The 27338-nt window shown below is 36.8% G+C and overlaps 1 protein-coding gene across 6 annotated transcripts in view; it reads left to right on the top strand.

The window, feature by feature from the left end:
* Nucleotides 1-22142: 22142 nt before the first annotated feature.
* The window catches only part of ADGRG6 (adhesion G protein-coupled receptor G6), a 134970-nt gene continuing 129774 nt past the window's right edge, over nt 22143-27338 (top strand). For 2 of the 6 annotated variants that reach the window (XM_079148993.1, XM_079148995.1), the window contains exon 1: nt 22147-22583. In XM_079148993.1, the coding sequence (XP_079005119.1) occupies nt 22570-22583 (14 nt within the window). In that variant the 5' untranslated portion in view covers nt 22147-22569. Of the gene's footprint in view, nt 22584-22652; nt 22976-27338 lie in introns of those variants that run through there. The other 4 variants (XM_079148994.1, XM_079148990.1, XM_079148991.1 and 1 more) reach the window with 4 other exon arrangements.

Below are 27338 nucleotides of genomic sequence, written 5' to 3'. Positions count from 1 at the left end.
GGGAGTGAGGGAGGGAGGGAGGGAGGGAGAGGGAGGGGGGAGAGAGAGAGAAAGAAAGAAAGAAAGAAAGAAAGAAAGAAAGAAAGAAAGAAAGAAAGAAAGAGAAAGAGAGAAAGAAGAAAAAGAAAAGAAAAAGCAAGCAGACAGTCAGGCAAGTGAACACACAGAGTGGGAGAGATAGAAAGAAATTGGGAAACATCTGTACTTGAGGAGTCGGAACTCAATATCGTTCTGAGCTTTTTAAAAGCAAATCAAGCAGGCATATGACTTCACGGATTAGAGTGTTTACAGGACAAATGTCAGAGTGGCCATAGGGGTAGTCATTACTTGTAATTTATGTCCTGCTTCAGAAAATTGGGGACCTCCAGCATAAGTTCCCAATGGGTGATCAGTGTGTCTGATAAAAGGTCACATCATCAGCACCTCTGGGATACCCAGCACCTTCAGTCTCCTCTTCAGAGCCTCAGGGAGGCGAGTCGGGGCTCAGACTCAGTACCTTGCCTCCAAAGAACACAGGATAAATCAATCCTACCCAAAGAAATATGGAGAGGGCTCCTGGGTTTCATGTCTTTGTATTCAGGTAGACCTATTATATCATTCTTGCTTTGAAAAACAAGTACATCATTCTCCTTTGGTCAGTAATTTATTTCAATGACAATTTAGCTCAATGACAATTTAGGCTTTCTTCCATCACCACTTTTTGCTATTCACATTTTAAGCCAAACGACTAAGCATCCTGTTTTGAGCTACATTAAATGTACTCTCCGCCCAACAAGATTCTTTATATATTTTTAACTCTAACCATACACTTCATGTTTTCCAGAAGGATCTTTTCAAGTTGCTCTGGTTGCCATTGTGACCACTACATTGTACTGACCACCCACCAGTTCCTTGTTTTTCATGCATAATCTTAGAACCACATGTTTCAGCCAACATTTCTGGTAGATACTCCTACCTTAAAGGGAGGAAATTGGGTATTTTTTCATTATTAATTAGTCATTAGCATAGGCATTTGAATGCATGCAGAGAAACAAATGTTGCAATGAAGTCCAGGTGTTCAAGGAATAAAAAGTTTCTGTAAACAATATAAAATGGAACAAAAAGATACCCCAGCAAAACCCTGTTTTAGAAGGTTTTGGAGGGTATATCTTTGTTAGCCTCAAGCACAGAGACAGTACAAAAATTTCTAGAGGAATTCTGGGCACTTATGAAAATATTCTCACTAAACCAAGAGGATATTTCAAGAAGGAATTTAATAATGACTTGGCAATGACATGGGGGCTGCAGGGCTTCCAACTCAATGTTCAGGTTTCTCAACAGTTCAAATATTAAGTGTCCGTGATTTACATTTGTATACACCTTGGAGGTCCATAAATAATATTTTTCTTTGACTAGAGTTCTCCCCATTCAGACATAATCCAAGGAAAACCTTCCCAGTCTTTTTTTTTTTTTTTCACATCCCCTTTAAATTTCTTTGGATTCTGTCCTGACATTGGTATGTTACATAATAATGAGGTGCATCTGCCTTTTGATCTTCTTACAGATGACCCCAAAATAGTCAAATAGTCACATTCCAGTTGCCATTCTGATATTTTTCAGATTTTTACTATTGGAAACTAGCTGAAGATTATGGATCACTTAAATCCCATAGGTAGAACTGATTTCCTAGTTGCGAACAGAGGCCTTGTAAAATTACCTTTACTACGATTGCAAAGCCCTGACATTCTACCACTAGGTATTACTTTTGTTCTCTGTGCTTTATACAAATACCTGAGGAAGAAGGCGGTCACAACACTTCTAGTTCTAGCGCTTAGTTCTAGCTTTCCCAGCTTTTTAGTTAGAAAGTTAGCACCCTTTATTGGTGGACAGAAAGATCAAAAGACCTTGAGGAAGCCTGTACCTGAGGGAGCAGGGGAGATGCTCTAAGACGCTAAAAGAAAAGTAGGAAGGGGACTTTCAGAAGGGGAAGCATGAAGGACCAGGTTACTAGGAGCCCATTTATGGCTACATTCTCCTGAAGTCTTCCCTGTACTGTCCCAGTAAGAAATGGGAACTGTGCCTCTCTCCTGGTCAACTCTAGGAAAATTTGGTGCCGATGTCATGATATGCTCACATGCTATCTTGCATGGTGCAGGTTTTTAACAAATGTTTAATTTTCTATTTTGCATATAGATTTTTAAAAAAGAAATTTCTCTGATTCTCATTTTTTCCCTACTAATGCATAAGGGGTTTGCCTCAACTGGGGGCAAGTCATTTTATACAGTAGTCAGTTCTGGAATGAGGAGAGGAAGAAGGGGAACGAGCAGTCATCTTTCATGAAGCAATGATGTTCCCTCTGACCTGAGAGCACCCCGAGGACACACAGAGGCTGCTTTTGGCTATAGGAAAAGTGAGTTCTAAAACCAGATAGCAGCCTGGCTTAAGCAAATAATCTATGTGAAAGGGCATTTGTTATTTGAACAACAGTAGCAGTCATGTTTGCATAGGTGAGGTCTTTGTCCTCACTGCCACACAGCAAGTCTGTGATGATGTCCAGAATCTCTCTTTTAAGCATGCACAACACTCACTCACTCACTTACTTTTTCTGTCCCAAATACAGATGAGTCACCTAAAGCTAAGATTAGCTGAAGAGCAGAAAGTTCCAGCGGTGCTGAGAATACTGCACCAGAAAGGGAGAGTTGCCTCACTGTACTTTACTATCAAAAAAAATGCCCTACTGATCTTTTTTCTAGAAAAGAATGCCCAGACTTTCTTACCTACCTTCTTTTGAAACTATCACTCTTCTGTTCATCCAGCCACAATCCTCCAGCGCCATTTTGTTCTCTTCCTTCATCTTCAGAATCCCAAGTTCCCTCAATTGTATTTTGGCAATGTGCAAAACATGTATTTATATTTAGCAACCTTACAGAGGTACAAAGTGGAAGTACAGGGAGAATCCACATCTGTCTGAATTTAAAGCAGTGTTCTTCATTTTTCTTTCTCATTATTGGAAACATTTTCCAACTTTCATGTTCCATCTCAAACACAAATATTTTATTGCCCTAGTATTTTTTGTATCATGTTGTATTTAATTTCATAATGTATTATTAAGAATTTTCTGCATCTCGGTTTATAAGGAATATTGGTCTGTACTTTTCTTGTTCTATAATATTGAGTTGTTTCTCTTTTGCTCTCTCCAATTTTGGTCTTCAAGTAATATTGTCCTCATAAAATGAGTTGGCAAGTGTTCCCTTTTCTTCTATTTTTCTGGTAGAATTTTTGTAAGTTAATATTTACTTTTTAATGTTTGATAGAATTTATCAATCAAACCATAAAGACACAAAATTTTTTTTGTAGAAAATATTTTAATTATGAATCATTTTTTAAATTGGCATAGGGCTATTCAGATTTTGTTTCTTCTTGAATCAGATTTTGGCAGTTGTTTCTAAGGAACATGTCCATTTAATTTAAGCATTAAATTGATCAGTGAAAGATTTTTTTTATAATATTCCTTTTTGTCTTTTTAATAATCTGTAGAACCCTCTCATTACTATCTTGCTAACTTCTGTTTTATTCTTTTTAACTGATTTGAGTAGCTAGTTTTATCAATTTCATCAAATTAAAAAAAAAGCTTCTATTTCACTTATTTTCTCTATTGTTTTACTTTTAAAAATATTTCATTGATTTCTGCTCTAGTTTGTTTCCTTTGTTCTATTAGGGTTTAATAGATAGGGTTTAATTTTAGCTTTTTTTTTTTTCCTTAGCTTCTTAAGTTGGAAACTTTTATCATTAGTTCTAGCTCTTTCTTCTGTTTCAATATAAGCATCAAATGCTACAAATTCCCCTTAGATACTCTTTTTGATAGATCACATGTTCATTATTATTCATTTCAAAATATCTTCTCCTTTTAATTTCCTTTTTGTCCAATGGGTTATTTACAACCATGGTGTTTGATTTCCAAATATTTGGGAGAATTTCCAGACATGTCTCTGCTTTTAATTTGAGCTTAATTTTGTTGTTATCAGAGAACACATTCTGTAGGACTTCAGTCCTTTTAAATTTGTTAGGCATTGCTGCGTGGCCTCTGGTCTATATTGTAAATACTCCATGGGCTTGGGAGGCTGTGTTTCACGTGGTCTTAAGTGGCTTCTGTACTTTTCAACTAGTCGACTGCTCCGTTCAAGTCATTGATGTATGTCATAATTTTCTGTCTACTTTCTCTGTCAAGTGCTGAGACAAGTATTGAACTCTGATGGTTTTAAAGTTTACTATTTTTTCTTTCAGTTCTGCCAGTTTGGGGAGCTCTATAATAAGGTACAAAGTCATTTATACTTTCTGCATCTTTTTATTGTACTGACCTTTTTAAGTTTATGAAATGTCTTATGTTTTCTGCAGGAATATTCCTTGGCTGGAAATTTGTCTTATATTATTATAATAACTCTAACTTCCTCATGCTTATTCTGATTGTACCTTGCTTTCTGTTCTGTTTCTTTCAAAATATTTGTCTTTTTTTTTTTAACTGTGTATCTTTTTTTAGGGAGCCAAGAATCTTTAATAAAAGTCTTGCTTTACTTCCAATTTGATATTGTCCACCTTTTATTTTGTGTGTTTAGTCAATTCACATCTAATAAAACCACTTATACTATATTAATTTATATTTAAGTCTGCAGTTTTGCTGAGTTTTAGAAATTTTTGTTTCATTTCTGTTTTGTTCCTCTATCTCTCCTTTCCTGTTTTCTTTTGTAGTAAGCAAATATTTTGTGGTATTGCATTATAAATCCCAGACTGGCATTTTTAACACATACTTTTTTCAATTTATTATTTGTTGCTCTAGAGATTATATTATGTAACTTTGACTCACCAAAATATACATAATTAGTGTTAGATTGTTTCCAGTTATATATAGAAAAATTTAAAAAGTATAGTTGCTTATTTCTCCATTCTTTGGGTAGTTTTCATTTACATACATTATCATATCAATAATATTATGGTATAAATTTTGTTTTAAACATACATGCATTTTCAAATAAGGGAATAGAAGTTATATAAAATAATTCATATAACATACATTTATCCTTTCTGATAATCTTTATTCTCTTCTATATATTTAAATTTCCACATGGTGCAATTGTCCTTAGTCTGAAGAACTTTCTGTAGCATTTTAAACACTGCAGTTCTGCTAACATTAAATCTCTCAATTAAAAAAAAATCTAAACCTATTTTAACTTAGTTTAAAAGAATAAATTATCTGATTTATGGATTTATTGATTAACTGTTTTTCTTTCAGCACTTTAAATGGGGTCATTCCCATATCATCTAGCTTCTGTTGTTTCTGAAGAAAAGCTAAACATCCAACTCAGGAGACCGAAGCAGGAGAACCACAAGTTCAAGGCCCACCTGGGCAACTTAGCCAGAACTTCTCTCAAAATAAAAGATAAAAAGGGCTGAGGATGTGAGGATGTAGCTCAGTGGCCAAAAATCCCTAGGTTAAAAAAAAAAAAAAAGTCAAACATCAATCATAGTATAATTCATATCAATATAGCATATCATTTTTTTTCTCTCAGTGCTTTATATATATTTTTTATTATTGGCTTTTCTTACTTGAATTTGGTGTGCCCTAGTATGATTTCTCTGTTTTCCTTCTATTTGGGCTTTTCAAAGGTTAGATTTATAAGTTCATGGTTTTCAACAAATTTAGGAAATTTTACACCAGTACACTATTGTTTTTAAATTTTTCTCCTTCTTTCTGGCTATTTCTCTGTATTCTTCCTTCTGAATATCCTTTTATGTTGTACCACTTCATATTGTGGCAAGACTTTTTCCATTTTCTCCCTCTCTCATATTCAGATGGGATACTTACTGGTCTATCTTTAAGTATACTAATTTTTTTGTGTCATCTAAAATTGAACTTGAGTTTACCTGTTTTTTGTTTTAATTATAACTTTTTTAGCTTTAGAATTTTTAGTTGAGTCAGAGTTTCCATTTTCCATTTTAGTATATATTCGCTCAATATTATATTTTTTTCTTCAATTAATTGAACAATTCTTTAAAATTTTTTGAAAATAGTTATAGTACTATTTGGAAGTTTATATCTGTTATATCTAACCCCAGGCCAACTTCAAATTAGTTTCTATTGACAGCTTTGATCCTGATTTTATGTATAATTTTTTGTATAAAAAACACATTTTTGTTGAAAACTGGGTACTGTAGCTATTCTGGAATCTATTTTATTCTTCTGAGCATTGCAGGTATTTTTATCTAGCACTGTGACTTGTCTGGGCTGTGAAGACTGTCTCTATGTGATAGACAGTAGTAGATGTCTCTATTCTGTCTTTTGCCTTTGTGATAGTTGGGGGTTTATTTTAGCTGGCATCCTAGAAGTCAGCATAGCTCAAGAGAAAAAAAAATCCATATGATAAAAAGAATGTGTGTTTGAGTGCATGTGCGCATACCTTGGTTTTGCTTGATGCAGTTTTACGGCTGATGTGCAATGAAAGTTTCTCCAACACATTGCCAAGTCAGTGGATTGTTTTGGGCAGATGCCATATTTTCACATTTCCTCATTCAGTCTGGCCACCTTTTGTAGAACATGATGCCAATAGAGAGGAGGTGCTTCAGAGACATCCAGTCTGCCGCAATCTAGTTGTCCTAAACAATAGGATATTGGTTTTGACTTCAGAAGTTTATATTTACTATGAAGAATACTGTGTTTTGCCCATTTTGCCTATGGCCTTCTATAAAGTATAGCAAAATTCCAGCCACTATAAGAGTAAATACAAAGAGACAGTCTTAGGCAAAATGGCAAACACATAACTCCAGCTTTACCAAAATTAAGTTAAATTTTCATTCATAACAGTTATAATGTATATTTTCATGAAACAAAACAATCCTGCTTTTTTATTACATATTTTATTTCTTTTATTTATTAGTGAATTATAGTTATACATAATAGTGGGTTGACAATTCTGCTTTAATGTCCCCAAGGACCATGCCATATTCCACTTACCTTTGCTTCTCTGGAACTATGACAAGGGTCCATATTCATTTTGTCTTCAAAAATCCATGTTTCTTTCATTTACACTATACTTCAGTAGCTATAATATTGTAGGATCAATGGAGATTTGATCAAAAATGTTAGTTTCTGAATAGAATTAAAATGCAATATCAAAGTCATATTATGAAAGTATATTTTTAAAATTAAATTCAAAAAAGATATTTGCATATATTAGAGTTCATAACTCACATTTTAATATAGCTCATCAGTTTAAGCAAAGTATTAATTTTTACATATTATTTGGCATATGAAAGAAATATATATAACAAATAATTATAAGCATCACAGGACAGAGTGAAATGTGGATAAACAGGAAAAAATGTGATATGAATTTGTTAATAAGTCAGCTATAAATTCAGGGTTAAGTTTGATTCAAAGGAAAGACATTTACCATTTTGGGAAGAATTTTTAATGTATAAAAATCATTCATAGAAATATTGCAGTTTTTATTTTAATGACAGCTACTGGTAACTGCTTTAAAGATAAAAGAATCTGACAAAATTAATTATAATACTTCCATTAGTGATGGTAATTACTGTAATTTATTTTATATCTATCTGTGCAAGCCTGCATAATTAATGGATGTTTTATGTATAGTAGTTCTTTCAATTGGATCTAAAAAGAAAACTTCATTACACCGTTGAAAAACTAATTTGAATAATGACTTTAAATTTGAGAATACATACAAAATTTACCTTTCATTCAGAGATTATCATTCCACTTTCTATGAAATATCTGCTAATACCGTTAATTGAGCTCTATGTAAACTAGAGTTCAGCAAATGCTAATTTTTCAATAATTAAAAATTTTAAATTCCCAAGTTCTTTACTCATCTACATCTGAGAGTTAAAAACAAAGAAGGAAAGCAAATAATTTTTGGACCTATTTTTACAAGAGACAAGAGTCATTTCAGTATAATTGAAAAATAAATTTAGCCATTATAGAAGATGACTTTGTATTGTGTTAACATTTAGTTGTGAAAGAAGAAGAATGAAGATCAAACAAGGTCTGCCAGGAATAGAAGAACTGTCCTCTTGAGGTACACTGGACTCAGTTCTTACCCAAAGCAATGGCCTATTCCTTATTACAAGAGTACAAGTTTATTGAGTCTAGCTGATCTGGGAAAGCAAGATCCATGATCCAGGTTCACTTGGGGAAACCATAAAAAATGATCATGTGTTCATGGATGTGAATGTTATTAATTTTGGAAAAGATTTTCTTTGAAATCAATGACCATATAAAAATAGAAATGTACAGTCTAATAGTGCAATTTCACAAGTTATAAGTAGTATTTGGCATTTAAAGCATAGATATATTAAATTTAACATTATTCATGGATGCTAATGAAATAAAAAATTGACTTGCAGCATGAATGATTTCTTTGATGCCAGCCATAATTTTGCAATGATGATGAGAAATTGATCATAAAATGTATCAATACAGCACAAATTAATAATGAAAAATCAGTCTGAGTACTGTGCAGTATACTGATAAAAGAAACTTTTGCAATGGCATTCACTTTTAAACATATTTCATAGGTTGAATTCATTTGGATTCTAGACATAGTTGTCCATGCCCAAATGCACTAGCATTTTCCATGTCAAAATATTTTTTTTCCTGAAACTACATAACTATTAGCAGCTGTCTGTGTGAGAATAGAGGGAGGATTGTTTTTACCTCACTCAAAGATTAATGATATTTTATAGCTTCAAAAGAAGTTTTCAGTTCTGACTTTCATGGCAGGCACCTCCTTCTTGTCTCCTTTCATTTTATTGCCACTTTTAAAACATAATTATTCAATCTGTGGCATATTAAAAATAGTCTACCAAGCAAAGTTTTAATTAGAAATAAGATTTCGCTTGCTATTAACTCTTCAGAAGTCTACTTTTCTCTCTCCTTTACCAGGTAGCATTATAATCATTCCGATTCATTTAATGCTGGCTAATGGAAATGGGGGAGGGGCGGTTGAATTTGTTTTATCTTTTTTCAGAGTGTTTGTATTCTGATTTTCAAAAAAAGATACAACAAAGTTTAAATTACAATGTAAGATAAATTCTGGAATATTGGGATTATTATCCACATCTACAATTCTCTGACCTATTATTAGAGCTGGACCTAGGTGCCACATGAGTTGTAAATTCATACTGAAAATAACGTGGTCTCCACCAGTCCTTTCCTGTTTCTGATCACTTCACTTCCAAAGCCTTGAGTTACTGGCCAATTTTTAACCATGTGTGTAATTCTAGTAGGGCATACTCAAACTTCTGAGATTGAAACTTTTGAAAAAATATATACATAATACAATTTTAAAAAGGAATAAAATCGGATACAAGGTACAACATGGATGAACCTTGAAAACACCACGCTAAGCAAAATAAGCCAGACACAAAAGGACAAATATTGTATGATTCGACTAGCATGAAGTACCTAGAACAGACCAAAACATGATGACAAAAAGTAGAATGGAAGTTACCAGGGGCCGGGGGAGGAAAAATGGGGAGTGCTTAATGCATACAGAGTTTCCTCTTGGAATGATGAAAAAGTCTGGGAGTCAGACAGTGGCGATAGTTGATAACAATTTGAGTGTACTTATGCCATTGCACTACACACTGAAAAATGTTAAAAATAGTAAATTTACATTATATACAATAAGTTTATAAAACTTCAATACATCATTTAGACTGTAATTTGTGAAGGCATTTTGGAATGCTCCAATAAAATAAAATGAGAAATAAAATGATTATGTATATCACAGATGGCAAATAAATATACAATGGCACTTGAAAGAAGTCTTAACACTAGTCATGTAATTTCTTGTAAATCATAATCAAGACTTGTTTACACAGAATTCAGAAAAGGTAGTTTCTGATGATGGTGCTTTAAGGGGTTCAACTCAGGTGCACTGAAGGCCCAGTTTACCTGACTTTTATGTTTGTACTGCAAATGTGGAAAGACCAAGTTGTGCAAGTTAACCTGCTCCTCAGTGATCACACCACACCACCATCCAAGATCTGTGTCCTTACTCCATTGTGGGTCAGCCAAACCATGAAAGTTTGAAATGGCAAAATCTTTTACACCACAATTGAAGGAATGCTGACTGCAAACTATTTCCAGGATGGGACTATACAGACACTGAACAGAATCACAAAATCCAGCTTGATATGAATTAACAAGAACTTTTGGGTATTGCATTTTGTTAATGAATTTTGCCTTCCTCACTAAAAGGATCTTTACTCCATAGAAAAATCTGATTCTACTTTGAAATTATTATTATAGTAGCTCCTATCATTTTTAAGCTCCAACTCTGCCAGATATTTTACAAACACTATCTACAGAAATAGTGATGATGAAGCTGGACATCATTTATTCCATTTAGAGATGAACAGTCACAATCAGAGAGGCTGATCTTTGCTCAAGGTCACCTCTTGACTGAGTGGCAGATCTGGTGTGTGCATCTCTGCTTCTCAAGCTGTCTTTTCTAATGTGTCTGGCCTCCTGCAGAGTCCTACATTTACTGCTCATTCTGCTAGTTCCAGGGCCTAGAACTTCTTGATTTCTTTCTTTCTGAGACCTCTATTCCAAGGTCAACTTTCATAAGTGGCTAGTCTTCATGCACCAATTCAAACAACTTGGACTCCTCTTTTCATTTTCTCACCATTCTCATCTCTGGTCTAGCAGACATGTCTTATTTTCAAGCATATTGCTTGGCCTGGGATGGTGCTTTCCTCTGTTCCCAATTGCTCTGCCTCTCCCAGATCATTTCGATAATAAAATCAGCTTCTCCAAGACCAGCAGACAGATGATATGATTAAAACCACTATTAAAGAAAGGAAAAAGACAAAATTCTGCCAATAACATACCAAATATCAAGTGAATAATCAATGATCTAGTTATAAGTTAAGCATGCACTAACTTTTAGGAAAACCATGTTAAGACATTTATAACATGCGGATTTTTGACTAAAAAATAATTTGCATAAATTTTCAAGGTGTCAAGCCTGTCTTTTCAAACAATTAAAATTTTAAGGTAGCCACTATTTTGCAAAGGAAAATGTGAATTTTAAAATCTTAAGTCAATTTTTTATTTCTGAAACACAATATGTTCAGAGTCAAACTTCTAGTGAGTTGTTCCTCTAAACACTGATAGAAGAATTTTGTAAACTGTACATACTTAATACATCAATCTTTTAATGATATTTGTTGGTAGTTCTAGAAATATGAGAAACTAACTGGTTTTGTTGTTTATTTGTTTTGCAATTTCTATCATAGCTTGGTAGAAGACTTACTTATTTAGTAGCATTGTAATATGATTTAGTAGGATGTTATAGGTTAAACCCTAAAAACTAGCATTGAAAATTGGCCCTAATCACCACTGACATCTCATGTTTACATATATAGTAAGATAAGGTTATTGCATATAGTTGTGCTAATTAAAGAATGTGAGAATTATCTGTCACTGTTAGGAAATTATACCTAATTAAAAGCTCTGGCATGGTAGAGGGATTAGTCTCTTAAAGTATAAACTCAATTAATTTAAAATAATAAAGATTTTACGTACTTTGAAACTTAAACTAGCTGAGTTTTGGGGCCTCATCTTTGAGAAACCAGAACAAACATATTAAGCTCCAGCATTTCTAACAATTGTTACTGAGACTCAATTAACACACTCAGTCATTCTTTCCCAGTTGTGGCAGGAGAAAAGCAGCCATGATTGATTGGCAAAGAGAAGAATTTGAATTTAGCTTTGTCAATGTCAAATGTGTATTATGTGCGACCTGTCTTTCCAGATCACTTGTGCTTCCATATGAATCCCAACAATTCTTCAGTCTTATCAAGGATTTTCCATTGACTATAACCACCCATCTGTCCTTCCAGGAGTTCACTTTCTTGTTTGATGCTGGTGATCCATAAATGAAGTCACTATATTATAGTTACTATTCTAGGAGAGTTGTTGGGACCTACTAGGAACCAAGTACTCCATATACCTTCTGGAGTTCACCACTCTTTTTGTTTCTCTAGAACATCATTTCTGCAATTAGTCTCCCCATTCCATCATCAGTTTCTTCTTTCTTAAATCATTTGTATCCTGCCAAATGCATTTCCCTTTGAAGGGGGAAAACAGCTCTACTACATTCCTCTTCAAGAACATTCTGTTTCATTGTTCGATTCTACTTCTGAGCTAAATTTATTGTGAAAATTGAATATGTCTGATTATATCAAGTAAATTAACATATGCATTACTTCATGTACTTACCTTTAAAATCCGTTTTTTTTTAAATTCTGAAATACATAATACATCAATATTAACTACGATCACCGTGCTGTACAATAGAAATTGAAAACTTATTTCTCCTATCTATCTGAAACTCTGTTCCATTTGGCCACCATCTCCCCATTCCCCACCTCTACCCTCACTCCAGCCTCTGGGAACCACCATTCTACTCTCTACTCTGTAAGTTTGATGTTCTAAGATTCTACATGCAAGTGATATCACGCAATATTTGTCTTGAAACTAAAAAGAAGGAAATTGGATCTGCTGTGGTAACAGGAATGAACCTGGGGGACACCATACTAAGTGAAAGTAGGGAGGTTCTTTTTGTCAAGAGTTACTGGGGAGTCTGTGTGGCCACATCCAAGCATCTCATCTTTTTTTTAATTTTTTTTTTTTAGTTGTAGAGGTACACAACACCGTTATTTTCTTTATTTTTATGTGATGCTGAGGATCAAACCCAATGCTTCCCACGTGCCAGGCAAACACTGTACCACTGAGCCACAACCCCAGCTCCAAGCATCTCATCTTTATCTCTCATCAGTATCAATACTGCTAAGTCCTTCTTCCTTCTTGAAATGTGATCCTCTTTTGGCTTCAGTGACAAGTACATTTTCCTATTGTGTTCTACTTTATTGGTCACCCCCTTTGTTCTTTCTACTTCTTCTTCTTTAAGCTAGTCCCAGAGCATAGCCTCAGCTCCCTTCTCTTCTCTGTATGTACCTCTGGATAGCAGTCTGACTCATTTTCAGAGCATTAAAGGCCACCAGTATGTCGACAATTCCCAGATCTGCTCTTAAACTCCAGATGTACACACCAGTAACCTATTGGTTATCTGTACTTAGACACCCGTGGACAACTCATTTCCAACATGTCCCTTTCCTCCAACACCACCCCTTCTTTTACCCCGCTTATCCCTCCAGTTGCTCAACCTAAAACCTGGGCATTCTCCTTGTTCCTTCTCTTCCCTTTGATCTCCTGCATCCAAACCATAATAAATCTCATCATCTCAGTCTCCAAAACTTATCCTGAATCTGTCTTCTTCTTTTTGAATTTTTACTACCAATACCCTGCTTCAGGCTTTCATTACCTTCCACCAAGACTACTGCCAAAACCCTCCTCAGTGGTCACCATGTGTGTTTGTCAGGGTTCTCCAGAGAAACTGAGCCAATCGAACACAGAGAGACAGAAAGACAGAGACAGATGGATTTATTATAAGAAATTGGTTCATGTGTATATGGAGGATGGCCAGTCCAAACTCTGTATGGAGCAGAGCAAATATCTATAAATACCTTTATGAGAACATCTATAAAAATGTTTGACTAAATTTCTGGGTACCTTGTGGCTCTAACTAAGTTGACACATAAAGTGAATCATCACATCATGCTTTCATTATTGTACCTTTCTAACACATCCTCAATCCAGCTTTCAATTGTCAAGTCTGTGTTTAATACTCTTTCTGGCATACCATAGAGCTCAAAATAAATTTCTACCCTGTACTCTGACTTAAAAGAATCTAAATAATCTGCCCCACCCTCCTTTTCTGTTCTCTCCATCTACTCTTTCTTTCTTTCCCTCCTCAAGTCCATTGTTTGTCACAGATAAATCATGTAGAAACAGCAAAGAATCATGTAAGATTCTATCAGGGAACAAGAATCTAGCTAATCATACTGGGCCTACATGACATAAGGCATCAAAATGCTTAGATATCTGTCATATAGTTTGAACTAGATAGGAAGGAATCATATCTCGACTTCGGATTTTCAATTCAATGTCTCCTTGACTTCATATTTCCACAGGTGCCACAGTATTTATTATCTCACATGGTGTTACTGCAGTAGTTTATCTTCTCTCCTTTCAAAAGGCTTCTCTACAGTGCATTCTGATTAATTTTCTGCAGCATTACTTTCATTATGTGACTTTCTTGTCAATGAACTAAACAAAAACAAAAGAAAAATGGTGGAATATAAGCTTGGTTCTCTGTGTCTTAGAGGACCAAGTCAAAGTTCTTGGTCTTTCCTACCAAACCTTTTACCACCCGTCAGCCTTTCTGTCCTCATCAGCTTCTAGAATCTACCATGACAGCCAGACTATTTTCTCACTTTTCCTAAAAATATTTTTTCATTTTTTACTATTTCTTATATTGTTGCTAACATTTTCCCACTTGTTCAAACTTTCACAGTGAATCCAATCTACTCTTCAAGACATAATTAAAATTCCAATTCACTATTAAAGTTCATTCTGTAAACAATAACCCAGAAAGCTTGACATGCACTTTAGAGAAAACTTTACTTAAATGCAATGCTTGCTGAATTAATGAATAACGTTTTACCAAGTTTCAACTAAATTCCTGGCAGTGTGGTAGTTGCATGTGTTAGGATGTCTGTTGGACATCTCAGACTTAACATGACCAAAACTGAACTCTTACTTTTCTTTCCTAAAATTGCTTCTCCTCTATTCTGCAACTCAGTTATTAGTCACTCCATTCATTCAGTTATGGGGGGGGAGGAAAACCTAGAATATTCTTCTTTGCTTCTGTTTTCTTTCATATTCAGTATCCAATTAGGAGGACTTACCTCCAAAATATTCTCAATAAAATTACTTCTCATATTTCTATTTCTATCTTTCTAGTTAATGCCATTCGTTGTTGTTTCTTACTTGGATCATGTGACAACTTGCTAAAAAGTCTCCTTGCTCCTACCTTTGAACTCCCGAGAGTCTAATTTCTACACGTGTCAGATCATGTTATTGTCTATTAAGAAATCTTCAGTGCTCTGGTAGGGGAGAAAATAAAACCTTTCCTTTACCCTCTCAGGCTCAGTGACGCAGGTTCATGAATTAGACTCAAAGAGACAGATTAACAGAAAAATGTCCTCAGAATTCATGCATATGACATTCATACACACAGAACTCAATGATGAATAACTCAAAGGGGTGGTTAGATTTAGGGCTTATATACCATCCTAACAAAGGGCAATGAATTTGTGAAGAATTGACAAGCCAAGGAAAGGGGGTTTGGTTTTTGAGGGGAAGTAAATATGGAGTAGGTATATAAATATATGGAGAAATTAATGGAAGATAAAAATTCTTCTGGGAAAGTTCATTTGCACACACACATCCTGGTACTGATTTCCTGTACTACTGTTAATACCTGTTTTCCTTCTCTTGATATGGCAGAAAGGAGAGGGGGGGAAGTCTTCACAAAAAAGGAGATGTATATTTGTCTGTTAGGCAAATGGGAGGAGGACAAAGAGTTCTTTTTGTGTTTGCTCCTTCCTAATTGCCTTTAGCACCAAATAACCCATATGCCAAAGTGGCATATTCAGGGTGCATATTCTGAGTCTCATCATTAATTGTGTTACATTAAAATTTCATGTCTGTTCTATTGCTCACAATTCACTTACCATAGCCTTTTACATTCCCTTATTTTGCACTCCCTTATTTTCCTGAATAGAATAGGCCTAGCTTGCCTATTCTCCTTTTTCACTGCCACAGGGCATTTGCACTTGCTTCTCCTTGTTTGGGAGACTCTTCTTTCACATAACTGTCTGGATCTATCACCCACTTACTTGAGGTATCTTTTTTAATGGCATCTGATTAAAGAAGTTTACCTGACCATCCTATCCTACTCTAATCTTTTCTTGCTTTATTTTTAATGGATTCTATAACTTTCCTATACTATTTTTCAATACTCTACTATCTGTGATCCCCTCCCACCAACAGCATGAACCCAATGAAAACAGGAACTTTTTGTTCACTGCTGTAGTGAAAGTGTCTAGAATAATGCTTGTCATATAATTGTTAATCAGTATTTTTATTGAATGAATAAAAGTAATGATTGTGAAGTCAAACTTATGATTACTTAGACAACTGCAACCCTCATTATTTCATTTATTCCCAGAGAAACTGTTTGATTTTTTTGTATAATTATTAGTGGTTCCCAATTTTTGAGACTATGAAGTTTACAAAAGCAGTCAGATTCTCAGAAACATTAGTTAGTACTCATCGAAATAGTTAGGATAATAAAATAGCAGAAAAACTTGCATTAATTGTATCTCCTAGATCCATGTCTTTTTTCTTTGCATTTCTCTTGATCAGAATGTACTTTGGAGTCTCTGTAAAAATGTTTTCTGCAAGAACAACTGAACCTGAGTTGGTTGGTTAAAAGTATAGGGTTGAAACCAGGAAAAACTGGAGTTTAAATCCTGATTTCCTGGAGTCTTTTGGGTCATGTCTCTGTGTGTGTAAGGTTGGTGTAAGATTAAAGGAGACATTATACATACTTGTTTTTAATAAAGTGTTATGTACAAAGGAAGCACTAAAAATAGTGGCGATTGTTGCCAGTATTAATACTTGTATAATGTTAGTTAATGGTTAGTCTTCTATGAATTATATGGAAGACTAAAAAGTTTCTAGTACTTGAAAAAACTTCAGTACATGCAGTTGATAGCTGCCTACATTCATCATCAGGCTATAAGAACTGGACTGAGCAACATATACCTTGTCAACTTGAAAATAATATATAATTTGTTCTGATTTTCTCATAGAAAAGAAGGCTTCAGGAAAAATAAATCAAGACTAATGGTGCCTTTCAAGAACTTGAAAAGAGGAGACATCAGCAGGTGCACATCAAGAATATATACTGTCCTCGGAGTCATGTTCTAGGCGGATACCTAGAATGACCCATTAATAGATCAGGAGAATATAAGATCTACTTGAACCTCTTGACTTATATAAAATACTATGATAATTTGGGAACTCCATTTGAGAAAACATATGGAATAAGAATAGAGCAAGCCAGGTGTGGTGGTGCACACCTGTATCCCAGTGGCTTGGGAGGCTGAGGCAGGAAGATTTCAAGTTCATAGCCCAACTCAGCAATGGCAAGACGCTAAGCAACTCAATGAGACCTGTCTCTAAATAAAATACAAAATAGGGCTGGGGATGTGGCTCAGTGCTTGAGTGCCCCTGAGTTCAATCCCCGGTACCAAAATAAATAAATTTAAAAAATAGTGAAATGGATAGGGTGGCTGGAAATATGTGCCACCCAATGTTGACTGTAATAGATCACTAGCACCAGGGAGCAGGCCCCTCCTGGTATTCCATAGAATCCACATTGTTATTTAACCCAAACTTAGGAAATGGCATTATTAAATTTGTATGTAACAAAAAGTTATTAAAGATTGTTAAGATCCATAGAGGAATCAAATTTCAGATTGAGATCTGCAGACTGATACATTGGACTGAATGTAACAGAATGGAATATACTGGGTTCTTTGATATGGATTCAGAGTATAATCTTGGATGTGGATTCAGAAAATTTATGCAATGTTGCCGAGTAAGGTTTCTGACAGTTCATCTGAAAAGACTTGGAGCCATAAAAGAAAAGCACAATATTAAAAGTCACTGAAAACTTACACAGGATTGGGGACTTTCATACCTGTATGCGTTGCTTATCCATTTTGAACTTTAGTTTCCTATTCTCAAAACAGGAATAATAATTATCTGCAGAAATTTTGAACTCCTGTGAGCCACAATATCTTTGAGAGATTAAATTTTTGTCCTCTTTTCCATTTACTTCCCCTTCTTCTTCTCCCTATTCAAGTCTCTAGTATGTGCAGTTCCATAGCTTGTGTGAATGAGGGGGTAGAGGAGACAACAGAAGGCATTCAGAATGTCTGAAATTCTTTTTCATAACTTTAAGCCCTTGGGGAACTGAGGGGAGTTGAGGCACAGATGAATGGAGGGCAGCAGAGAAAGCAAAGCTATCTCTCCCATCAGAAGACAGACAGGATAGGGCGGGGGAATAGCAGTTTGTGAGATCAGGTTGTTCAGTTATTCTAAAGGGTCCTGTACTTTGCCTCTTAGACAGACACCAGGGACGTTGATACATAACAGTCAGCTTTCTTCTCCCCCTCCCTACTGAAGAAAGCAATACACCTGGTGAAAGGGGAGGACTTTGATTGATTAAGGAAAAATAGGACATTAAGACAGAAATTTCCAGTTGTGTTGAATTATTTACAAGTTAAGATACATTTCTTGAACTTGGTTCATGAAAAAAATTACTGTCTGGCACATAGATCAGTTTATTATAACTATATCTATTCCAGTCATACACATGTGGTGTGTCTGCTCAAAAAAGTTCATACTGACTTGTATTTAAACCAAAGTAACATCCAGTTCATGAAAGAGGAGGCTCCTACAGTTATTGGGAGTGAGGCGTGGAATCCACTTTGAGTACATGGTAAAGAAGGCTCATGTTGACCCCTGTGGATAGGAAAGAGCAAATGCAGGAGCCAGACACTGAATGGTTAAAATAACGAGGGCTGGGAACACTGCATAAGGGAAGACCGAGAGGGAAATGATAGCTGTCTTCAGATGTTTAAAAGACTTATTGTGGAAGATAGAATGTCCTTGTTCTGAATGGAAGTTGAAGCCATGAATGTTAGATTCAATCAATGGAAAGAGGAAGTTTCTCATAGTTGAGTGTTCATCAATGTTAAGGGATTCAAGCAGATGGCCAATATTCATTTGTCTGGAATGTTTTCTGAAGATTCCTGTATGCAGAGGAATGTGGTCCTGGCACTTCAGTTCTAGGATAAGATGATATGCCGGGCAGGAGGAGGCAACTGATACTACCAAATTCCAGAAAATTCACTGAATGCTCTCTGTCCTGAGTTCACTGAATCTGTCCAAAAGCTCTGTGAGTTAAATATTTTAAGTACTGTTGTTCTGATTTTACAATCAGTTTACATACACATAGTTACACTGCCAGCGTTCATGGAATTGGTAAATTTCAGGGCCAAGTTTTGACCCAAGTTTATTTGTTAAAGGACCCTGTGTTTTCTACCAGGCACTCCATTTCCCTAACATGCTCTTTCAAAAATAAAGAACAAATCCTTAGTTTGAGGACATAACTATCAAAATGTATGGGTGTTACTAACATAACTAACCAATGACAGGCAAAGGCCCGTTGAAATATTTCAGCTGTGATTTACATGGTTGTATAGAAACATCAATTTGTAAAGTATGAACATAATTGATATTAATATATAATAGCACATAAAGTACTTTCCTATCTTCTAGAAGAATGCCAATTGAATTTGGTTAATGCAATGGTTAATTTGACATGTTTACTTGGTTTGATCAGTGTTCAGGGCATTCTGGTTGTTTCTATGAAAGTGTTCTCTTGGATGAGATTAACACATACGTCAGTTGGTTTTGCATAATGTCCTCCAAATTCATTTATGTTGTGGAAATGATTGCATTTGCTTCTTCTGTATGGCCAAGTATCATTCTATTGTGTATAGATACTGTATTTTCTTTATCCATTCATGTGATGATAGACAAATACCACATGACCTCATTTATATGTGAAATATAAAACAAACTGGTAAAAGTAGAGAGTAGAAAGGTAGAGGGGCTCAGTGGGAATGAAGAGATGTTGGTCAAAGGATACAATGTTTCAATGAGACGGGAGGAATACATTTTGAGACCATGTGCATAAGGAGGTGACTATAGTTCATAAAAATGTAGATTTCAAAATTACTGAGAGTAAATATTGAATGTTCTCACCACACACCCACAAAATGATAAATATGTGAGGTGGTGGATAGATTAATTAGCTTGACTTAATTATTCACATTGTATACATAAATCAAGACATCATGTCATATACTATATCCATATATAATTATAACTTATAAAAATAAAATTTAAAAAAACTATTTTAAAAAACCAATGGACTTAGGCATGTTCGTACATGTCTATAATTCCTGTAACTCAGGCGGCTGAAGCAGGAGAATCACAAGATCAAAGCCAGCCTCTGTAACTTAGCGAGGCCCTGTCTCAAAACAAAATAAAAAGGGCTGGGGATGTGGTTCAGTGGTTAAGTACCCCTGGGTTCAATCCCCAGTACCAAAACAAAACAAAAACCCAAAAAACTCAAACCAATTGAGTTAGAAGAAAGTTTGTTATTTTTAATAACGTGGGGAAGCTTCATCCAATCATTTGAAGGCCTAACAGAACAAAGATTGACCTCCCCAGAGGGAATAAGAATTCTGCTAGCAGACAGCTTCTGGCTCCCACTGCAACTTTTCCCTGAGTTTCCAGCCTGCTGGCCTACACAAACAGATTTTGGATTTACACCTTCACAAATGCCTAAGCCAATTCCTTAAAATAAATCTATGTACATATACATACATAGTTGGTTCTGTTTTTCTGGAGACCATCAGCTAATGCAGATATATATAACCCTTCATAATATATATATATATATATATATATATATATATACACATATATATATACACACACACATACATATTTCTTTGTTTGCTTTTAGGTTCAAGGTCACTTCTAGCTTTAGTGAAACAACTACATTTAAATCTACATTTAAGAACATGGAAGCAGATCTTTCTCCAGTCAAGCCTTCAGATGAGACCATACCCTTAAATGTTACTTTGCAGTCTTGTGAAAGACACCGAGCACATTATTTTACTCACAAAACTGTGAAATGATGTGACTTTCAAAAAATTTTGAGTGGAACTTAAAAAATTTCTTTGGGACAAGCTGGTATAAGAGACTGACTTGATAGGGAGTCTGGGGAACTGGGCCCCAGCCACTGGGCACATCTAACTAGCTGCAGACCTTACATCTCTGGGGTTCATAACAACAGAGGGTTGGGTTGAGGACTTCAGCTTTCCCTTAAATGCTACAATGAAATGTCTCAATTAATCCTACTGTTTATATCATCAAAATAAATACTGATAATAGTGACAAGTAGAACACACCCTGGTCAAGCCCCTGGATTTGGTGGCAAAGGTCCAGTTTCCTTTCTGCCTGTAACTGTTCTCAAGTCCTGGTCTCTTTTTTTCTCCACCCCAACAGTTTTCTATCACTAGCCAATAAAATGTAAATAATTTTACGGCACGTCTTTATAAGGCCTCTGCGACCTGCATATGTGCACACTGTGCAAGGTAGATGTTTCCGGTTCGGGATGCTCACACAGATCTGGCATCCAGAGGTTTGTCTCTAGCATTATATGAACTAACTCTGATAGTACACAATGGGAAGGGACCCTCTGACAAAAGTGAGCCCTTCTGCTCTCTTCTCAGCTTCAAGGGGGGTGTGACCATATCTTTAGTAGGGTAGCTACTTCATAGGAGCAACAAACAGGCAGGTACCAGACGTTCCTCTGTAAGTAGCTGGATTTACATTGGCAAATTGATACTGATCAAAAAATGTGTTAATATCCCTTCCTTTATTTTTTGGAAAAGGAGGGCAGGAGGAGGGGAATGAAAAGGGGGGAGGGGCGGAGAGTAAAGTAAAGCAGGGGTTCGGGGGCTTGGCAGCGAGCCCCGCGCGGGGACCCGGGTGGGCTGCGAGCGTGCAACAGCCACCGGCGGGGAGGAGATGCCCACGAGGGCGCCTGCCTTCCGAGCTTCTCATCTCCTTCGCCGAGGGTCTGCTGGGTGCAGCGCTCCTGGCTTTCGGGTGACCGCGGGCTCTGCCCTGTCCCCTCCCCGCCTGGGAGCTACGCTCGGCTCTGCGCCAATCTCCCACCCCAGCTGTCCCGGTCACTTTCTCCCCGCTGCCTGCGCCCGGCCCGGCCCGCCCCGCGGGGCGACTTCTCCCTTTCTGCCCTCGGGTTGACGGTCCTGGGTGGGGCAGCGGCGCGAACGGGACAGCCCCCACCGCGGAGCGCCCAAACCCGGGTCGCCCGAGGGCGGCGCACAGCCGGGCCAGGGCCCCGCGCCGCCGGGGCAGCCGCACCTGAGCCCCCAGCTTCGGCCAAGCCGCGGCGCCGGAAGCGCGGGCGGATCGGCTGCAGGGGGAGAGGAGCTCGCGCCCGCTGGGAGCCCAGAGCCCCAAAGCGGGGAACCAAGTCCCGCCTCACCCAGCGGGGGCAGGACCCGTGGCTCGCACCCCCGCTCCCGGGCGGGTCACAGGCTGACCCCGCTGCCCCGGCCTCTCGCCCTGACTTCTTAAACTTCGCTGCGAGGAGGAACCTGCCGCCCGCCCGCCCCCTCGCGCACAGGATTCGCTCTTGAACTCCGCCGCGACCGGGGTCCACCTTGCGCCGCCCTGAGCGCGGGCGTGGAGCAGCTGCCGGGAAACCCCGATGAACTCTCCAGAAAGGGCGTGACAGAGGGTCCAGCCGCCGCGCTCGGCCCAGGCGCAGGGGTCCCCTTTGTGGAGCTCGGAGCGGCGAAGCGCGGCAAGTGGTGGAGGATGACCCAGAGGCCTCAGGGGACCTCCGCGCAGTAATGCCAACATGTAAGTCTCCCTCTGCCCAGAATTCCTGCACACCTTCTGTGCCTCTACCCTCCACCCCGCCCCCAACTAAATGATTTTGTTAAGGACTTCAACTTCATTGACATAATAAACCGGTTTGTCTTCACTTTGCCCCTCGGGGCACTTTGGAGTGACGAGCTTTGCCAAATGGAGCTGTGACATGTGTGCGCGGCTTTCTTTCCTTTTTTTCCCCCCAGCGAGAGGTGAACCTCACATTTGGGCGGTGTAAAGCATAATAAAAAGGGCAGGGTTTCAAGAATGGGGAAAACGTGTTTTCGATTCAAATTAAACTAGGAGTAACTGGCACCGCAGCTCAGTCCAGGGCCCTGGCTCTGCCAAGCAAGCGTACTTCGGGATCAACACCTGGGGACTTGGAAGGTACTGGAACTCCGAGAAAGTGTTGATTTTGCACATTGTCACCATGGACCGTAGAACTTATTCTTGGATCTTTGGGGGTATTTGAATAATGGTGTTTTTGCTTTACTCTTTAATCATTAAGAGCACAGAAAATACTCTGTTTGGATTTAAAAGTAATTAATGAACATTCTATTTTATGTGAAAGGGACTTTCTACAGAATTTTAAGTGGAGTGTGTGGGGAACTGAAACTGTTAAGAGAAACCTGAAAGGTTGAGCTTCTATGGAACTGTCATCCAAGCGGTGAGGTGCCTTGGAGCGACCCTGGGAAAGGGTGGCCAGCGCTGCCTGGCCCTCCAGAATGGAAAAATGGAGATTGTTCTCAGAAGGGCCAAGCTTATTTTTGTGGCCCACTAAGCAATTACTTTTTCTTGTAATATGTAATTTTTCTTCTGGAGTTTTATTGGGTAGGCCCCCCGACACTAACTAGTGTAGCAGAGTTTCTAGAAATTGGTATTCACCTTATCTCCACCAGGTGCTGGATCCTAACTCAATTCCACTTGAATTTCCTTTCAGTGCAGGACTTTGGGAAAAGACTGCCCCTTCAGTCCTTTTCCCCCCTTTCCTGCACTACCCTCCTCCTCCTCCCCCACCCCAACACACATTTTTAAAGGAGGAAAAAGCATTCTACCATCAAGACTAGCACTCTGCTGGTCTCTTCTTGGTAGTGCGCATTGTAATTAGAAATGAACCCCTTAGTTTTATTAAAACTGGATGTGAAGTAATTGCACACCTGTGAGTTTTCAAGCTTTATTTATGCCAGTGGAATCTGCAAGGTATAACTTGAAAGAATTTGTTTTGGGATACATCCAATAGTCTTAACATAAGACTTTTCCTTACATACAGACAACATACTTTGAGTGCATATGAGTTTGTTTTCAACTTCAGTTTTTCCTGAAAATATCCTATGGTTTTTAACAGCAAGTATTTATGTAGTTTCCTTTAAGCTTTCCAAGATATTGATATCTTATGGGAAAAAGGCATATTACATTTAAAAAGGTGAATACAAGTTTTAAACTAAAGGATATGAGACTAATCAACAGGTAATATAAAAATTATTGATAATGAAATTAAGTTATATAATCCATTTGACTTCTATGTGATTAAAATATCATAGATTTTGTCAGTGAAAGCATTAATATTGAATGACAGGTTTAGTACCTTGGTTTGTGTTTCTTTACTGAGCTATTTTGACTGAAATTTTTTGTATTTTCCCAGATTGTAATTAATTTTTATTTTGATATTTATAATTCATATGGAATAGTTTAAGAAGTTTTGATTCTTTTTAGATATTGACATGTTAGAATGTATATGTGGAAATAATACCAACCTTTCCAATGTAAATATTACTACTATCTTGTTGAAAATGGGGAACATAAACTTAATCTCTTAAATTTAAATTTTAGTAGACTGAACTGCACAATCTGTTGAAGTGTATTTTCTGTTTATTCCTTTAAGAAAAAGAATATTTGTATATTATTGCAGTCAAATACTGAAATTATATATTTAAAATACGTTTAGGAGTTGTAATGACTACTGTTTTTCATATCCTGAGAAACTGAATAGATTTAGCAAAACTTGCATTAGTTGGTCTCAAGCTACATGAAGCTACTGTTCCATTTATGGCTTATATAAATTACATGGCATTGTGCTTTTCCAGGGTGAATGGTGAATGAGGCTATTGTCTGTTGGCTTATGGGAAATATTAGAAGCCTGTAGTTTTACTGCCTAACTGGACACGTCACTCTGATTTCTGGAAATAATGATTTGAAAGAGATTCAGCTTATATATTAAAAATAAACTGACAAACGCTTCTTTAAAACTGCCCATTTTTCTAACTGCCCATGTATCTTACAGAGTTTATATTTCTAATGGGATGATTAAAAATTTAAAGAAACTATTTAGAATTTAGACCAAGTAGAAACTCTTTAAAGCCTGTGGTGTACATGGGCAAAAACTTTGTCTATGTTCATTTCTAACTGGATGGCATTTTGTTATCTACATGAGATGACACTGAGTATACTTGTTGGCTGGAGTCATAATATCAATTGCAACTAAAAATGCAAGTAAAACTTGAGTGTGGCATCCTGAGTATCATCTTTCTCACTTTTAAAAAGCTTTACTCAGGGTCAAATTCTTTAGAATGCCTTAAAACCTTTAATTTAAAACAAAGCTACAAAGAAAACAAGACAAAGGCATAACATTTAACATAGAATTGGTTAAAAAAATCACAAATCAGAGAAATATTTACATTGTAATAGAAAAGCAAAAAATGACTTGAACATGCCAATCCAAATAAAGCAAGTCCAAATGAGACACTACTACTTCTATCAAACTTACAATGACTAAAGCAATAAAAGTGATGAGTGTCATGAAATAAAAGCACTGATACACTTCAGTGTGTACGTGTTTAACTCTTTAGGAAATGATTTTAAATCTACAAGAAGGTTGCAAGAATAAAAATAAGAACACCTGTATACCTTTTACACAGAATCACTTATTACAAATATTGACTCCATTTGTTTTATCATTCCCCTTTCTTATAACAGGTAATTTTTTTTTCAGAATCATTGGAGAGTAAGTTGTATACATTAGAGCTCCCAGATTTGCTTTTTTAATTAAAAATGTTAAGATATTTATAGATTCAAGTATAGTTGTAAACAAAAAGTGCATGGAGATCCCACGTACCCTTTACCCAGGTTCCCCATTGGGAAGATTCTGTCAAACTAGAGTACAAAATCAGAACCAGGATATGGGTGCAGTCTGCCTCTCTTCTTCCAGTTTTCTGTTTCACCTGTACTTATCTGGTGTATATGAATGTAGTTCTTCAGGTTGACTTTTTCTCACTCACGGTGTAAGCTAGTTATACATGTTACTGTTAAATAAAGTTTAGGATTTATGAAGATTTTGAGAATCAAATCAATGTGTTTGAAGTGGGAGTGAACCCAACATAATAAAGGACTTAAATTGAGAAGTAGAATAGCACTCTTTTTTTGGGGGGGGGGCAGATAGGCTCAGGAACATGATATCTAACCAGAACAAAAATGCCATTATGAACAGACTTGAATAAACCAAATTACTGTTCTTTTCACTCTTGAAGAATGAAGGTATTCTCTGCACTCATTCAACCCCTTTATGAAAAGATTTGCCATAGAAACACAGTTGGGATATGGGCAAGGAAGTGGATGCTATTGCTGGTGATAATAGAATTACTACTCTATCCATTTCTCTACTGACTTCAAAATTCCTTCACTAATTTCTCTTTAATTGGTGACTTTGGAGGAAACCACGAAGAGTGGAGAGATGCAGGATGGTAGGTTTTTCAGATTATTTCAGTGATGAATTTGGATGAAATTGTGCCGCAAGGGGTCAAGCTTACATTTAAATCATTTGCTGTAAATGGGTTACATTCTGAAGCTTCCTGAAACAGAACCCACACATGTTGTATTTTGTAGACTGTACAGATTGAAAAGGGACCAAGTTTGCAGTATAGGTAGGGGAGCTGAGTTGAAGCCAGGTAACACAAAGAGTTTTGGGCTCAGACACCACTGATGATGTGATCTTGGGCACATAGTTTAGTATCTCAATTTTCTCCCCTGTGAGATGATAGATTTTATTGTATAATTTTTAGATTCCTTTCAGATTATACAAATCTATTACTCTCTTTTACTTAACAATGTTCCTGCCTTCCTCCATAGAACTTTGAGGCCACAGTAAAAAGACCCAAGCCTGTATACTGTTTTTTTTTTTTTTTTTGTAGTTCCTATTGAGAACCTTAGTAACCCTGTTTGGGATTTTCCACTCTTGTGAGAAAGTTGTTTAAATCTCAGGGATATGTCTTGGCTAAGTGATCCCTTGAGAAGACACATAGTGCTTTCCTTCCTCTGTTCTATTCTTAATTTATTTTTTTCTGTTCTTCAGTAAACAGTAAAGTGGATGAAAGTTGGTGTGTCATGTGGCACATGTCTGATTACAAGTGCTTACTCCGTCCTGAGCTCCTTTTCTGTCTGAGGCGATGGAGTTTGGAGCCCTGGAATGTACCAATCCTTGGTCATCATTTGCCATTAGCTGATAGGATTGCAGGCAGCTTTGGTAAAACAATGTCAAGATTGGATATGGAATCCCTAAATGTTAGAACCTTTTTAGTGAAGGAAAAAGTTGCATGAGCATATTATAAATAAACAGAGTAGCCAAGCTCAGGAGCATGATTCCCTGAAGGTTGATTAGAGCACATAGAAACTTAAGAGCAGGCCATTATTCCTGTATTGATAAAGGAGAATCATCATGTGTCACAAAGAGCAAGAAGCTGGGAGTTGTTCTCTTAGG

The sequence above is a fragment of the Sciurus vulgaris genome, assembly GCF_902686455.1.
Source record: "Sciurus vulgaris genome assembly, chromosome: 7".
In the NCBI taxonomy this organism is placed as follows: Eukaryota; Metazoa; Chordata; class Mammalia; order Rodentia; family Sciuridae; genus Sciurus; species Sciurus vulgaris.
The sequence above is the reverse complement of the archived record's forward strand: the minus strand, read 5'-3'. Positions and strand labels throughout refer to the sequence as shown.